This window comes from Anopheles marshallii, chromosome 3, assembly GCF_943734725.1.
Source record: "Anopheles marshallii chromosome 3, idAnoMarsDA_429_01, whole genome shotgun sequence".
Taxonomy (NCBI): domain Eukaryota; kingdom Metazoa; phylum Arthropoda; class Insecta; order Diptera; family Culicidae; genus Anopheles; species Anopheles marshallii.
In genome coordinates this window covers 17,329,224-17,345,902 of record NC_071327.1, presented here as the reverse complement: position 1 = coordinate 17,345,902, position 16,679 = coordinate 17,329,224, and the positions used below count along the sequence as shown (strand labels likewise).

General features: G+C 45.9%; 2 protein-coding genes across 2 annotated transcripts; one reads left to right on the top strand and one right to left on the bottom strand.

Annotated features, from left to right (window-relative positions):
- Window positions 1-936: 936 nt before the first annotated feature.
- Window positions 937-6,165, bottom strand: LOC128712177 (ralBP1-associated Eps domain-containing protein 1). Its single transcript, XM_053807071.1, has 6 exons — window positions 6,019-6,165; window positions 3,508-4,382; window positions 2,658-3,447; window positions 2,404-2,572; window positions 1,614-2,326; window positions 937-1,539 (listed from the first exon to the last, which is right to left on the bottom strand). Exons 1-6 carry the CDS (start codon window positions 6,163-6,165, stop codon window positions 937-939), a joined length of 3,297 nt encoding a protein of 1,098 aa, XP_053663046.1.
- A 2,282-nt stretch (window positions 6,166-8,447) lies between these two features.
- Window positions 8,448-13,215, top strand: LOC128713954 (nonsense-mediated mRNA decay factor SMG5). The gene is made up of 5 exons (XM_053808829.1): window positions 8,448-8,485; window positions 9,576-12,462; window positions 12,542-12,674; window positions 12,763-12,921; window positions 12,998-13,215. Exons 1-5 carry the CDS (start codon window positions 8,448-8,450, stop codon window positions 13,213-13,215), a joined length of 3,435 nt encoding a protein of 1,144 aa, XP_053664804.1.
- Window positions 13,216-16,679: the final 3,464 nt, after the last annotated feature.

Here is a 16,679-nt window from a genome sequence, read left to right as displayed (position 1 = left end):
ATTTTTTTAGCGTAGGGCGAAAGTTTAGCGATTATCAAATTTTAAACAGCAGCTTTCAGTGCACATTACACGAACGGGTTCGTGTAGGAACGATCGGCTTTGTTTACAACACGCACATAGATGACACTACCGTGAACACTTGACTATTTGATGCACTATTGAAACTGCTTATAATCAAGACCGTTTTACTATCTTTCGCATCAGCTATGTTTGCAATTCGAGGAGCTGGTGCGCAGGTGTATATACTAGGGGTTTAGTAGTAACCAAGTAAGTGAGAAGTTTCGTTGAGACAAAAAGTATAAGTTATTGGGACTTAAAACGATATCAGCTTAGCTTAAAGTTTGGACCATAATTCACAATCAAAAGCGCAGCACATACACACACCCCCGTTACGGATCGATACGTGTCACATGTACCACATTTATACACAATTTCACTGTGTGGAAACACTGTAGAAATCGACAGCCCAGCGTATATATGTACAGCGATGTTGTTCGCCTTTTGAGCAACATGTTAGCCAAGGATGGTTGGGAATTTTTGTACAATTTAAGCAGACAGAAGGAAGCAGTTAACACAACCACAACAGTGGACCTATAGGTGGACGCACAAGGATGAGTATCAGTTCTACAACACGAGAGCTAGATAAATTTAAAGAGCAACTAACAAAACAGACAGTATCTACTATTAACACCAGCATAGAACTGCATTGGACATTAATGCAGTAATGACCATTACTTCGAGAAAAGAGTTGCGTGTGACTCGATTTAACTGTACTGAGATTTAAGACTTTGATGACCTAACAGCTAGCTACCACGTACCCACGCATATGAGGACGTCATTATATGGCTTTCGTATGAATCAAGCAAAACACTATCTAACAGCACCGCACTGGGAAAAAGAATCTAAATCGATCAATTAAGAAAACCGACCCATCGTTCATAGGTTCGCATGATGGTGCGAATGGTGATGGGTGTGGCAAGCGGAGGACGACGAAGAAACGGCCGGTAGCGAGGACGGACCGGTGAACAACACGCCCGAACCGGAACCTCCACCGCCTAGGATTTGTTCCTGCAGCTCGATTTTGATACGAATATCTTCCCGCTTCTGCTGGATGTGCAACAGCTCTTCGCTCAGATCGTTGCATATCCGAAGCAGCAACAGATTCTGCTCCTTCAGCTGCTTCAACACATCTGGCATGACCGGAGGAGGATCGTTCGCTTTGAAGCGAACCTGTCGTAAACTGTCGCTCAGTGCCGATATGCGTTTTTCGTAATCACCGCACACAACACCGGACGATTCTACGCTACGTGACGTAACGAGCGGAGGTTGTTGCTGCTGCTGTGGCGGTGACTGCGAGCCACGAGCCGTCAGCCGTCCCTCGGTGTGTGGTTTCCGGTACACCTCGAAGGCGCTGTTGCGCGGTTGATGCATAACGAGCGATTTTGGTAGCGTACCGGAACCGCGCGGTGTGGAATGATGTGTCATGTTGCCGGCCGCATCGAGATGAATCGTTGTGATGTTATTCGAGTCACCCATGGACTGGAATGAAAAAAAAAACGGAAGCGAGTGTTATGCTACTTGATTGCCTACAACGGGAAAATATCTACTCGTACCCCAATACGATGACCGGTCGTTGCACCACTAGCACCGCTGGGGAAATGTGTAAAATCCGCAAATCCATGAGCCTGTCGCTGACTTTGGTTGCTGGGTGCCTCACCAGTCGGTGTTACCCTCGGTGGAACTTCCGGTGGTGGAGGCATCTTAAGCGGATCTCCAATCGGGGCGACGTTTGCCGCATTGTTCGTCGTGAGCTTTAGCTTGTTCAGGTCCAAACTACTGCTGCGCGTATGCCGATGAGCGGAGGGTCTTGGCGGGGGCAATGGAGGCGGGGGCTGTTGCTGGTCGACCGACTGTTTCTTCGCCAGCGACGGTAAACGATCGGTGGTGGTTGTGCTGGTGTTGGTGGCCGTGCCCGTACTGCTAGCAGCAAAACCGGACGCATCCAACGATATAGTCATCGAATCATTGTTGCCCGTATGAGAGCTGCTAGGATGAGCACCGGAATCACGCTGCGGTGGTGGCGGTATCGCACCGACACCCTTGGAAGGTGGTTTCTTCGGTTGCGGTCTTTGGATGGCACGTAAATCGCCACTATTCGTTAGCGAGTCCCGGGGCGTGCTGTGATGATGGGATTGCGCCTGTTGCTGTTGGGAAGGTTGCTGCTTGGGACTGGAATCGTCCATCGATTGAACAACCATTAGACCACCGGTTCCGACAGGGAGATCACTACCGTAGACTAGACTTCCATTATCGACTGTCTCAGCACCTGCGAATTGTGTAGATGGAAAGGGTTATTGGACGAAGAAAGGATATAAAAGATATCGACAGTGGGTGGGTACTTACCAACGGGTGTGACACGCAACGGAACCGGATGAACAATGTGTGGATTGGATACAATTGCCTGCGTCGTTCGCTGCAAATCAAAGTTTACCGGCTTTGGACCCGGACTAGAGACGTTGGATGTGGGAGATTCCATGAATTTGGTCCATTCTTTCGTGGTTGAGTTCCACTCCTTTAACAAAAAAAAAAAACAAACAATGTAAGAGAAATCGATCCAAACACCACTCTCTCTCTCTCTTCATCTACGTTAGCGTTACCTTATTGGTTGTTTTAGAATTTGGCGGCGTTACCGGATGATCGGCAGGTTGTTTCACCTTCTGTGCCGATGCGGTCACGTGTTGCTGTTGATGCTGCGCTAAAACCGGAGGAGAAACATTTGGCGGCGTTTTTCGACCGCCAGTCGTGGAGACAGCTGTACTGCTGCTGTTGCTACCGCTGCTACTACCCTTCGTAGCATTTGCTACGGATGCGGAACCGGTCGTACCACTGCTACTACCAACACCGGTTGCTGATGAAACCGATGTGGGACTGGTGTCGTGTGCCACACCTGCATTAACATTGCTCCCCGTCGATGCTACCCGTGCAAACGCCAATGAATCCGGTACCGGTACCATACGCTGGTAGTCTTTGTGAGCATCGAACCGCTTCCGACCGCTGCTCTCTACGTTATCATCGCTTTCGAGATGTAGTAGATCAGCTTCGGCCGGTTCAGTTCGCTCGTTCGATACTTGTGCAATGGTAGTGGAACCGCTACCACCGCCTACCACCGATGACAGCTCCCCGGAAACACCACTAACCGAAACTCCGGCGGTACCGGACGTTCCACCCGAACCACCGCTCGGTTGCAGCAGCGAATGTTGCAAAAGGGAGGGCAATAAACAAGGGGGTAAGGTGGCCGGTACGGGTATGTTGTTGCGACGCAGCACCACTAGATGCATGGCGGCGGTAAATTCCGCCAAATTTAGTGCTCCATCCCGCGTCACATCGCACATCTGCCAGATGTGGCGCAATTCATCGATCGGTATACGTGACTTTTCGAAAAATACTCTAAAAAGAACAGACATCATTTAGTGGACCATTGAAAAAACCCGAATCCTATCGACTTACCTAGCCACCGGTCCAGTCACTAGTCCGTGCACATCCGGCTGGATGGTGCGGAATTGTTTCAAATAGTACTCTTTCTGCGTTTGCGAAATCTGATAGAAATACTCGAGATCAATCTCCTGTTCGTCTTCATCGCTACTGTGCCGATCGGACGATTCCTCCTCCGTGCCTAGGAGTTGCCGCTGCTCCTCACACACCAGCCCCTGCCACAGGTTCTGATTGGCCCACGGACGTTCCGCCACACTGTTGGTCGGCGTTGGGCTATCGCTTGCCGTACTCCACGCTTCCGGTGATCCACCTCCTCCGCCGTGTCCGCCACCACCTCCTCCACCGACAAGTGGATGGCTGCTGCCGATCATCACAATTCCTCCACCCTTCAGCATACCAACCGTGTGCCGCTCGCGTTCACCCCGGATCATATTGACCGGATCATCGGTATGCTCGACCTCGGAATCGGTGCTCGGCTGATCGGAATTTGTCATTTCCCCACCGGTCGATGCACTGCTGTCCTGTGTAGTACTGCTTCCTGCACCACCACCACTGCTGCCTGCTCCACCGGTCACCTTAATCGTGGAGCGATTGTTCACCTCGGTGTAGCCATTTCGTTCCAAACTTCCCGTCTGATTACCGACACCGCCGCTTGCCGCGGCGGATGATGATACGCTAGAGATGATGGCAGAAGAATCCGCCGCACCGGATGGTCCTGTCACCGGGTCGATCCAACTGAATTGGGGCAGTGGTAAATTGACCGAGGTGGTAAGAATTTCTTCCCGCAGTGGCACAGCTGCCTGGAACGCGGCGATCAGTTTAAGACACCCGTAAAACTGTTGCCTCGAGAGATGCAGCGCCGTTTGGGGAATTCCAGCCAATGCCGTAATCTGTTGGAAATACAGAAACAAAACACATACACACAACGTAAGTTAGTGACGGAATCAGTAGTTAAGGTATGTTTGCTTTCCGATAAGCTATTCATATAAGTTCCAAACGAACATGCAGTGTGAAAGATGATTTTAAATAAAATAACATGCCTCTTTAAAGACCAACCAATGTTATAATTAAAATGAATATCCACACAGGTAGTGGAACGCAAACTCCGACAAGTAGTAGAATCAAAAAAGGCCGTTCAAAATACAATATACAAACGAACTGTGGCCATGACCATGTGATACAACATAACTAGTCGGTTGTATTGAACACGGTTCAATTTTCGTGCCAGGTGCACGGACCACTAGGATATGCCTGTTGCACACAGAATAGGCCACGCCATCCAAAAACCCCACTAAGGCAAATATTAGAATGAAAATAAAAGTGTCTATAAATAGCGTGCCTGAAAATTTGTTTAGACAACGATTCGGTTGTAGTGACCGACACCTGTGGGCTGTGTGTGGGTTTGTTCCGTTCAACTCACGCTCTCTTGCGCTAATCATAAATTATGTTTCTCCGCAGTGTCGTCGGCGGGTGTCGAGTTTCTCGCCGTCGCAACTCTCCATATCGCCGAATGTTCCCTTTTGCGCTTCGCCGGACCACTTCCAAAGTTCCTCTAATTGAAGGCGTGTGCTATTATCATAAGGCGATAGTGCATGGTGGAGGTCTACTCTACGCAAACAAGCAAGCAGGATGGAAGCTATCGGACGTAAGACACTGTCCCAAGACACCAATGAACTGTGGCGTGCATGTTAATTGATGGTTTACGATCCGGAAACCATCCCCAGGATGGAAGGATACCATTCCCAATAAAAAAAGGGGACGGAAAAGCAAGCACTTTCGTCTTCCTTTTCTGTTAGTGCCGAACGACGCTATTTGAATTGTGAGGAACATAGGGATCGGCTTTCCATGGCGTAATAGTACAGCAGAACCTTCTTCTTTTCTCACGTCAAGCTGAGGAAGTGGAGGAGGGGGGCGGAGGGAGTATGCAAAAATCAAAAAGTGAAAGCAACATTCGGATGGAAGGTTGCCAAAAATCAGCTGACAAAATACGGACACACTTCCGCCCGGCGTAGTTTGTAGTACGGCACCACCTGCGCCACCGGTTCCGCCCGCGTAATAGGAAGGATCGATGATTTGTAGCAGCATTCAGCAAGCTTCATTTAGCTGATGGCATCCTCTCTCGCTGTGTGTGTTGCCAACTTCCTGTGCTTTTATTTCTTCCTGTTCGCTAAGCATGGTGCTACAGGGCATCCGCCTTTTCGAGGCCATCCGGTACAGCGTGTGCATGTGCCCAGTATATCTCCCCCAGGTCGATTCTATCACTATCCTGTTGTCCGCGAGTTTCGTGTGTATGTGTCACTGCCCCCTATCTCTTCGCTTGCATATTTTGCCTTCGGTTAACAAACAACTGCCCGGTTCGTTCATGCAAGTGCAAACAGCTCGCCCATCTCCCGGTGTTGCTAATTTTAGATAAAAACGATTAAAACGCCAACATTGATGGTCACCCGTACCAGGTTCGTGTCCCGGTGCATGTAACCTGTCTGCTTCCCGACTTACTGCCCGCGTTACCCGACAGCTCCTACTAACCTTGTTGATGGTCTCGTTGGACAGGTTGGCCGAACGGAACAGGGAGGTGGCTTTAAGGGCCGGAATTTTGCCCGCACCGTCCGTTTCGCTGCAGATTTTGAACAGATCATTGTAGTAACGGAGTTCCGCTTCGCTCAATTCATCCATCGTTTCCGGGCCGCGAGCTCGTCGTGTCACTGGAAATCCCGGATTGATTCGATAGGTTTTTGGTGCTGATGTTGTTTATGTTGCTGTACTACACGGTACACAGTGCTTTACATCCAAATTGGATCGGGATGGTTGGGGTGATTGGGATGTTGTGTTTCACCCAGTCTGACCTTTGGCAGGCAGCCCACGCAAACACTCGTACGCATACACACACTAATTTAACACTCAACTCGCACAATAATGCACTGATGGCACGCAAGAGATGATGTCGATGTTTTCTTCCCTACCGTTGCCTATTCATCTAACCCAGCAGTGACCCAAAACACGGTCAAACATGGGATGGGATGAGGCGCAACAATTTAGCAAACAATCAACCAACCACCCCAATTCGAACACATACACGTACGCACACTGATTGTACATACATTGGCACAGTTACCCCTACACCGTGGGCAGGGGCTGGGTGAGTTTTTGGTGCACTTCCTTTGTCGCTCACTATCTTCGTGCCCGCTTGCACTTCCGCTTCTGTTCACGTTTGCCGAAACGGCACCTATCTGGAATGTGCTGGTTGTCTTAGCCCTTTTTTATGGAGTGTTTTATTCTGTTGGAATAAATCTAATTCCTTGGTCCCCCCGTCACACGGAAGAGGGAACACACTTCCGTTCCGTGATACACCTGGTTCCAACAGCAATCTTTCTTTTCACCGTACAGAAAGTTCGATCACAGTACACGCGCGCACCGTGTTACTTAGCTGCTGCTGGCGAGGAGAATTGCGGTATGACCAATTCCTGCTAGCACCATCGGGAAGTAGTCAACTTTAAAAGTGTGATTCTTCTTCCCTTACGAACGGGTACGGTCACTAGTACTGCTGGTGATTTGGTGCTGCTACCCGTGCCGAAAGTATATATTCGTATATAGTACGTGCTGCGCTGTTTTGCTGTTTTCCTTATTTTCCCTTTTTTCTTTTCAGCTGCTCGCACATATGACGGGAAGTTGACAGCTCAGCAAGCCACTGTGGAAATCTGGATGGACACATCTGGACATCGAGCGCAAAATTATATATTATTTTTGTATTTTTCAATTGTTTTGGAAAAAAATGATGAAGGTTTCGAGAATTATTGCTTCATTGAATTTGGAATTTTGGAAACTTTGAATAGTAGATACAAAATAAAAAAAAATCATAAACATCACGTTCCGTTTCCGGGGTTTGGTTGTTCTGATGGGAATTGGTTTTCAAACCATACTCTTTTAGTGCGGCCTTTGAATGAAACGAAAATTATCTGAACGAATTGAGCAACGAAATTGTCTCTTTTTTACCACAAACGCCCAAAATGCAAAATCACCGAAACAATAACATAAATGTTGATTGGGAATATCGGCCCGTTTCATCGATTCGTCGACCACCACCAGCGCCATACACGGTTTTTGTAGGAAGTAAAGAAAAAGTGACATATTTCCCCATAGCCACATTGAACTGCGAAGTGTTGTGAAATCAAAATCGTTTTCGCTCGCGTAGAGCTTCGGAAAACAGAAGCGTGCTAGTTAGAGCGCTTATAGCAAAGTGTTTTGCTTCCAAACCACGTTGGCTAGTTTGTGATGAGGAATAATAGTGGTGATCATGCTCTGAAGATGTTGTTCCCATTGGTCATTGCTCGGGCTTGCAAGCAAGTGAAATCATCTACCGCTCCATCGCTGGTTGCTGACGAATCCCGCCTTAATTTGCTAGTACTGTGCGGTAGCACCTCCTGACGGAAACGCGACGGCCTGTGAAACGTGCGAAGATTCATACGCATAGGATCGAATTCATTTTGCCAAAAAGAGAACCATCCTAAATAGAGGCAAAGCCAGCGCAAAAGGGGCACTCGTTTCAGGGGTAGCTTTCTCAAGTGCATTCGATTGATTTTTGTTGTGTTTTTGCGTTGGCTACTGCCAGCCTGCCTGCAGATAGTGTGGAATTGTGTTGCTGAAAATAAATCATCGCCGCGCCTATCTTGCAGCACAGTAGGCTGAGACGAAGCACGGCGTTAGTGCGTTGTGTAGTGCTGAAAAGTAAGCACAGCTGAGGGAAGGCCAACGGCAGAGATACGCAGCGAGTTGAAAAAGCAACATACACTCATCGTACGACGTACCCATACAACCTTGAGAAGCGATAGAGCGACAAAAAACGACGTAATCAGACGGTTCTGAGGGTGCCCAGTTTCGAAAAGGATAACCAAGCGGGTTAGATCGGTGGAATCCCCAACCAAAGCGACGAGGGTGCAGTGCCATCGTCTCAACACACCATGGAATATTCTAGCAACGACGTAAAGCAACTGTTCAGGTAAGCAAGCAATGCATGTACGGTTTACCTTCACATGACATTTTAGGTTAGGGTACATGGGGTGGATTTGTAAATTTCTGTACAATTCTGCACCGTACGTCCATCAAGCGGCCAGTAAGTGCATTCTGAAAATGCATCACTGGAAGCCATATCGCTGCTCGTCAGGATGCATCATCATGGAAATCGGATTTCACCATCCTGCGACAGCGCGAGAGTTGTATACGCGGAACAGTTTATATTATGGCGATGACGACGTGTGTGAGAATGTGGTAGTGAGCAGCATATGAATTTTTGTTGCTTTTTTCTTTGTCCCATCCAGCACGAACCGCTTGTGTGGTGATATTTGCTCTTGTGAAATTAAAAAAATACTAATCGTACACAAAAGAACGAAAAACATTTGATATGATTTCATATGAAGAAACCAAAAATTTAACGCTCAAGATCGATAAGCATTGTATTATGCGTTTACACGCATATTGGACGGAGCTGCTGTTCGTCACGTATGCACTGACATTCTTATTTCTGTGTGCGCCTTCGGGGTTCGTATTTGACAACGGACACATGATGTTTTGGTTTTGTTAACCAAACGTGTTTCGTTATTTTATTTTTTTTTCTCAAATTTTCAAACGCAACAAAAGATGCGTAATAGATATTTTTAAAATCAAAACAAACGATGCTGCGGACAATTTACGGAAGTAAATACATCCTTTTCTGTCGTGTATTATGAAATCATTTAAAAGTGTGAGGTCCATTCACGATTCACAAAATGTACAGAACTTTCCATTTCCACATGCTTCTTGTCTACGTTATCACTAGTTAGGTGGAGAAGTGTTTTGCTTGTAATGCTAAGCATATTATTCTTAAGTGTGCTATTATACCCGTAATCCTAATTGAGAAGGCGTTACAATCTTCACCATGTGATAACGAGCGCCTCCCCATGTGTAGATAACGGTACTGCCAAAGTAAACAGTCATGATATTGGTTTTGCGATGTAAACAAAAATAATAAAAAACTTTATGGCTTTTTTGCCCAAAAACGTTCAGCTGCAATGAAGTTAGATATGAACTTTCCGCACTTTTTCTTCCCACAGGTCTGTCTACACCTTAGTGAAGGGACAGGACGAACAGAAAGCGACACTCACGGTAGACGATATCCTGCAGCCAAGTTTCCAGCTTAGCCACCGCGTACTGGTCTCGCAGTGTATTCAACTGATTTTTGAAGATTTTGAATGTGTCGGTCAGAAGTCACGGGAAATCCTATGGCGCAAGGGATACTACGATGTGGTCTCCGTGCTCAAGCGTCAAAAGGGCCGTGCAAATGGATCGGCTTTGCTGCACGCCGCCGACCGGTTGATTAGTGAGGGCATCAACTACTTCAAGGCCATCGTGCTTCGCTTTCAACAAATCTTCAATCTGGATTCGTTGCGCTACCTTGTCGATTTTGCCCTGCTAGAGGACTACGATATGGATATGCTGCGTGAGGAACCTTCGTGCTACTCGCTGTTACAGCTGCATACTCAAGATGACGCTGCCGCAAAAGAGCTTTACACCAAGCAGGAAATTTCATTCGCACTGGAAACGATCCACGCACTGTTAATATCGCTGGGAGACTTACATCGCTATCAGCTCGAGTTTGGTATCGGGAATCGGATGCAGTTGCGCGAACGTACACGCAAGTACTATCTGGAAGCGTTCAAGCTTAATCCGAAGATGGGCATGCCACAGAACCAGCTCGGTATGTTGGTAGGTGGACAGAACGGACATCTTGACGCGGTGTATCACTATCTATACTCGCTCTGCTGTACGATTCCGTTCGAGTGCAGCGAGACGAATGTAAATGTAATCTTTCAGAAGAACATTCGCCACCTGGAGAGTGGTGGTGAGTTGGCGGATGGTGTCGTGGACGGGAATGATATACTTGTGGACGAATTCATCGCTACATTTCTGCTTGTGGTGGATGTGTTCTTTTACGACAAGGTCGTCACCGATTTTAATGCCCTGTGCCATTCGGTGCTAATTGAGTTTAAGAAGATACTCAGCATTCGGCAGTTACTGGAAGAGTACTATCTGACGGATGATATGCTGTTCAAAATCGTTTCGATACTGTTCTTTTGCATGCACCGCATCAAGATGATCAACTCGGACAAAATCTACAGCTTGAACGCGTTTCTGGTGGCGCTCTGTTCGGAGTTGCTCCAGTGGTGCACGTCCAGCTTTGAAAAATTCACGAGCGAACATAGCCGCGAGGACGCTCAGTTTCAAGAGCTCTACCTTCGACGGTACCAACGCTACAGTGCACAGGTTAATCGTGCGCGGGACAAAATTAGGAATGGATCGGCGATGTATTCTAAGGATCAGAAATCTTCATCCGGCGTGGAGGAGGGAACGGGCAGTCAGGATAGTCGCGGTAATAAGGAGAACGAGGTTGCGAATCATGGTGGGAAGGTATCTTCTACATCGATCATTGCCAGCGGATCGAAAAAAGGTACTGACAATGGACGTGGTAAAGGCACGAATAGTCGCCAGAAGAAGCATTCCCGTCGTCGTAGACGTGCGTATTCGAATGAAAGCGATTCAGAGGATGGAGAGCGCTATGAAGACGAGGACGAGGATGTATCGGAGGACGATTACTACGATAGATCGGGCACGGAGTCAAACCACAGCAGCAGCGAAGAAGAGGAGGAAGATGAAGACGATGCAATGTCACTATCGAGCTATGGATCGTACGACGAATATTCGGATGAAGGAGACTATGATCAGGAGGAAGATGGAGATCATTCCGAAGAGGAAGAGGATCACCCCGGGGACCATAATGAAGATGAACAGCATGGCGTCATCGCTTGCGAGGAGTTAACTCCGGAACAGTTGAAGTTCAAAAAACGCTACCAAAAGCTAGACCCTAACATTGTGCTAGAGTTCGCCCAGGGCGAGCGTACGATGCGTTCGCTGAAGGTCCTGTTCGATTGGTTACTGTGCAACATGGATGTGCTGCACAATTGCTACCAATCAAACCCGGAGTTTCTGCACAATATCATGAAGTTGCTGAATTTCTTCAATTTGGACTTCTTTACGAATCGATTCTATTTCACGCGGGATCTGATCACCGTTCAGGGTTTGCGCCTGGATCTGCAAGAGATTTTTAACTGTCGTCGTACCATTCCGCTGCAGGAGGACATTGCGATGAAGCGTTTTCCGTTGTTTGAACCAACCCAGGAGGGTTTGCTGTGGGAAACACCGTACAAGCTGGGCATTGGCCAGGAAGATGAAAGTTTCCTGCGCCTGATGAAGATGGTTGACTTCGGGTTTGCTGTGTGCAAGTCGAAGAAGTTTGACTACTGCTTCCAGCCGAAGGTGCGTGCATTCAAAGTTCGAGTTGGCTACAATGGAAGCGGCGGCAGCACCAAGGGTCGCAACAAGTCATCGTCCAAGGGCCAACGCAACGGTGGGAAACAACGACGTAAGGGCGATACGGCGATGGGCAAAAATGGCGGAAACAAGCGGGATTGGAATGCGGTGTGCGGTGGCGACACTGGAAATAGATCCCGTGGTCTATCGTATAGCCAGTCACGTACTGGTCGCACTGTGAGAGGTACTGGATTGGGGGAGGAGAAAAATCAACGTAAACCGATCGACAATAGTGATCATCGACGTGAGGATGCGACGAATGATGTTCTGCTTTCACGGGAGCGTAATAAGCGTCAGCGTAACAGAGTGCGCAACAAGACCCGGCATGGAAACGACGAGTATGGTTTGGCAGAAGGTCACGAACAAACTCCAACGTTGTTCACAAAAAAGGGCTATCTGCACAATCGTGCTAATGGAATGTTGATACAACGTGGCGCTGGATGCAACCCCGGAGTCCCTGATGGAGATGAGATGCAACGGGAGAAAAAAGCAGGACCTCAGGAGAAAGGTGACATCAGTGCTATTATGGGTCAACTATGGTTACGGAATGAGGTCGAAACGCTTGAATCCAAGGTAAGCAAATAATTTTTATTGCACAGCCTGTGTGTTGAATTTGGTAAAAATATACATTTTAAACTCTTATTCTTATTAGGTTAATAAACGAGCTGGTAACTTAACGCTGACACCGTATCTGGTGCTGGATTCTAAATGTCTGACCGAATACACTTCTATAGTGAAGAATTTGATCAGAACAAAGAAGTTTGTCGTTTTGATCCCGGGCGCTGGTACGTTTCTGACATTGGCTTAAGAAGCTGGGGAGTTTAGAAAATGATATCCTTAACTCACTTACCTTTTTTTTTTGTTTTTCGACAGTTTTGGGTGACCTGGATGAGTTGAAGAAGCATAGCGAAGGTGCACGTAATGCCATCAAGTGGTTGGAGGTTGAGTTTAGCAAAGGCAATCGTTTCCTGCGTGCGCAGAAGAACCACGAATCATTGCCAATGCCATTGGTGAAAATTCCGAAAAAGTTAGGTTAGTATATAGTACAACATTGCTTGTGGTTTTGATTGATCAGAAGCTAATAATGGTATACGTTCCGTATGAACAGATCGCGAAGGTGCAGTATTCAATCAGATCGTTCAGTTCTGCAACCATATTGTGACTGACCACGCCGATAATGATAACGATATCATCACCTACCTGTCGGGAGACAATCTGCAGGACAAGAAACTCTGCAACGGTAGCAGCTACATCGGCATCCTGGAGGCGATACCGGTCAAGTTTGAGCAAATTGTCACGTTCTACTCTAGCTACAAGCGGAAATGAACACTGGCGTTAGCGTCCTCGACCGAACGGGAGTGTTGGTCTTTGGTCTAAAACTCTGCAGCGAACAACCACTAAAAAGGCGTAAAGAAGCAGAAAACAAACGAGCATCAAAAGCAAAAGCAAATTCATTCCTCTCTTTCTCCTCCAAACGAAGGGTGTCGTGTCTTCAGCGTCAAACCTTCTGTGTTGCTACCTTCCGTACGTTCTGCCAACAGATTGCGAAGGTTAGTAAGCAGGGTTGTAATGTGGGCAATGATAGAAGGATAAAGCGGGCGCGCGTGGCTTCTTACGGCATCATCCCGTGTGTCCGCTTTCCTTCCTTAACCCTAAACTCCAGTACGGTGTGTTTGAATCATCTCTCCATTTTCTGAGCATTCGAAAATCAAATGAAAAATCATATTTGCCTTGTTCAGAATTTGGTGTCCCATGTCCGGTTGGAACGGTTTCCATACCGAAGGGGCAGGCGCAGTACGTCAGAGAAAACAACACCAACAAAGGAGAGAGAGAGAGAAAGTAAATGAGGAAGAGAGAACGAGAGACGAAGCGACAATTGAGACAAAGCTGAAGAGATATACAAAAGTGCTTGCTAGGAAGGAAACTTTGATAATAGACGGAATGAAGTCTCAGGCGATTAACGAAAAAAAAACATCATTTGCGTGTAGGAAGCCAGTCGTTGTGTAAGTATAACATCCAGGAGAGAAAGGGCACATGAGTTTGTTTTGAGTAATTGACCACGAACAAAATCGTATGTGCGGCATTTTGCTATTTGGAAACACAACATTGAACATAACCTTCCTTGAACATAACATCCGTACGATCTTTGGGTGATGGTTTTCATGAATGTAGTTCGCTTAACACCATTGGAACTGTGCAATTGCATCAGATGTCCAGTACGAAACCATTCAATTGTGGAACACTTTAATTGCTTAAGCTTGACATTGTGTGGTTGAAAGGTTTAGAAGCTTGGAAAGAACAACTGAACACGTCTAGACTCGTAAAAACCATTCCGCAAATTTGAAATCGTTCATCCTCCGAACGCGTCCAAGCGCGTCGCATTGCAGCGCGCGCTGCTATATTTTTCATGCATCAATTTTCTTCGCTCTTCATTATTCTTTAATTTTAATTACAAATCTTGAGTTCGGCGTACACATACCTACCTACTTTTGTTAATCTTATTGTCATTTTTCTTTCATTACATAAAAAAATAGCAAATTTGGTTTGAAGAGCTCACGGAATAAACCCATGTAGTGAAGCAGAGGGTGGTTTACGTTACTTTGTGCGTTAGGAGAATACAAATGGGTCACTTTTCACTGGGTCAGAAAATTTTGAATTTCATTTCACATTACATCATTCATATTCCATATTTCCTGCATGTAATTTACAATTTACTATGCGTTTCCCTGAAAAAAAAACCATACGTACAACTAAAATGAATTATTCCTACGTTTATGGTGATCAGGCATACAGTACTTGTTTGTTGTGGCAATATGTACGATATTGGATCTCAAGTATGAGCTTTGTTTTCCATTTTGTAACGATTCACAACAATTCAATTCGATAAGTATTCATGGGTTTCCAACATCCATTTGATTTTTGTCACTAGAAAAGCTAGGTCCGTTAACAAACTGCTAACGTAATTTAAAATTCCTGCTATAATTTGAAGACTAAATTATTTCTTTTGGTTTCCCTTATATCATGATTCCCAACAAACAAACAGAAAAATGAGAAGAAAAGAAATCTTAAAATTATGTTTCAGTCCTTCTCCCCTATACGTACTGCAATAAAAAAAAACTATTATGCTTAATTTTCTTTGCCGAGTTCGCATTTAATAAAACTCCTAATTGATGGAACAGATTCTTCGCGTGTCTAATTACTGTACTGTGAGAGTGCTGTCCGAAAAAAAATAACATCATACTAGCCTCATCTGAGCATATTTCTGTTCGAAAACGGATAACAATAAATTTCAACAGTTTTGGATAGGGTTCATGTGTCAGTTTCAGCAATATTTCTTATATAATGAATAATAAGTACTATGTTATGTAGAATTTGCGCAAAAGTGTAAGCAGTGGGTACACAATTGGGGTGTACTACATATGTTCCAGCTTTGTTACAAGATTCCCATGCCCACAGGGGAAATGCATGTTTTTCATGCGTTGTACAAGGCATGTGTATTGAAATCCTGTGTTTCTCACGTGATTAAAACCGAACCATTAGATGCCCATTGAGATCAAGTGGAATCAAATTCCACCTATGCGTGATACACATCGTTACCGTTTGTTGTTCTCTATCCGTTTAATTACGTCAAACAGCGATTGGAATATTAACGCGCTCTGTTTGCATTAGCAGTATATCGAAGTTGTGGTTGTCTGGTAATTTTAACGCATCGTGACAGCATGAAGGGAGTTACTGGCTAGTGACGTTAGCGCCATTTCTAGATTCTTTAAAAGTTAAAGAAAGTAATTGTGTCTATGCAAAGCTATCTGTGGGAAAGGTTTTGCTAATTTGTGAACACAGAATCGTGAGGAAGGTTCAACTTCAATCTGAAAAGAATCCAGTAATTATTTTAGCTTTATCATTTTATCTTTATAACCCCTGTATAAGACTAATGGCATTGGTGGATCATGTCATGAGAATGATACCTAACGACCCGAAAGGATTTTAAAGTGTCCAGCGATGTGTCTGTGTTCTTATTCCGGGTACGATAGAACGCACAATACATTTGCATAAGTCGTGATGACGATACACTTGACTACGGCGCGATCAACAAACCCGAACACCTGCCTGATTATGTTTGTCCTCCCGAGCTCCAGCAGTAACAGCCCCGTTTGGCATGACTGATTTTGCTCTCGTAATAGAGTGAACTCCATCGTAACCTATCACTTTGCAGCGCAACGATTATCATCAGTATCATTTAAGGGTCTCATACGCAACTGAACTCCGGTTTGCATTGGATGATCATGAGCTCAAGGAACAAAATGGTCCCCCCGCGAGTTCGATTGATGGGTTCCGGTTGTCACCCGCTAGTAGTAGGCGACGAGGCCACTAGGTGGCATACCTTGATTTAGCATCCGTTGTGGAGTACATGCGCATATTTTATTTCCTGTTTTGTTTGCTCGAGAGAGATTAAATTTTCGAGATGAAAATGAAATACACACTCTCGATCATCCTCATCTTCTGGATGGTCCTATCCAGCGTCTGAAAGGTTAAAGGTACAGAGGGTAGTGCCAATGTTTGAATCGTATAATTTACTTCACCGCACGGCAGACACGGCAATTTTTGCTCAGAATAGCACAAGATGATGATGCGTCTAGAAGCTTATTATGCAATATATGCATGTAATGTTGTTGTCGTGTAATTCCAGTTCAGTATTATGGTTTGCATTACGGCGTCAGTTGCGATGGGAATTGTGCACCGCTGATTGATAGTAAATTAGTGTGTTTTCTTTCCCGCTCAACAGCTATTCT

Excerpts from the sequence above, each read along its gene's own strand:
- LOC128712177 (XM_053807071.1), bottom strand. The coding sequence starts at position 6,165 with ATGGATGAATTGAGCGAAGCGGAACTCCGTTACTACAATGATCTGTTC. Across the intron at positions 2,573-2,657 it reads ATTCTAAAACAACCAATAAG|GAGTGGAACTCAACCACGAA; the intron begins GTAACGCTAACG and ends TTTTTGTTAAAG. Across the intron at positions 2,327-2,403 it reads GTTGCGTGTCACACCCGTTG|GTGCTGAGACAGTCGATAAT; the intron begins GTAAGTACCCAC and ends CACAATTCGCAG.
- LOC128713954 (XM_053808829.1), top strand. The coding sequence starts at position 8,448 with ATGGAATATTCTAGCAACGACGTAAAGCAACTGTTCAG. Across the intron at positions 8,486-9,575 it reads GACGTAAAGCAACTGTTCAG|GTCTGTCTACACCTTAGTGA; the intron begins GTAAGCAAGCAA and ends TTCTTCCCACAG. Across the intron at positions 12,675-12,762 it reads CGTTTTGATCCCGGGCGCTG|TTTTGGGTGACCTGGATGAG; the intron begins GTACGTTTCTGA and ends GTTTTTCGACAG.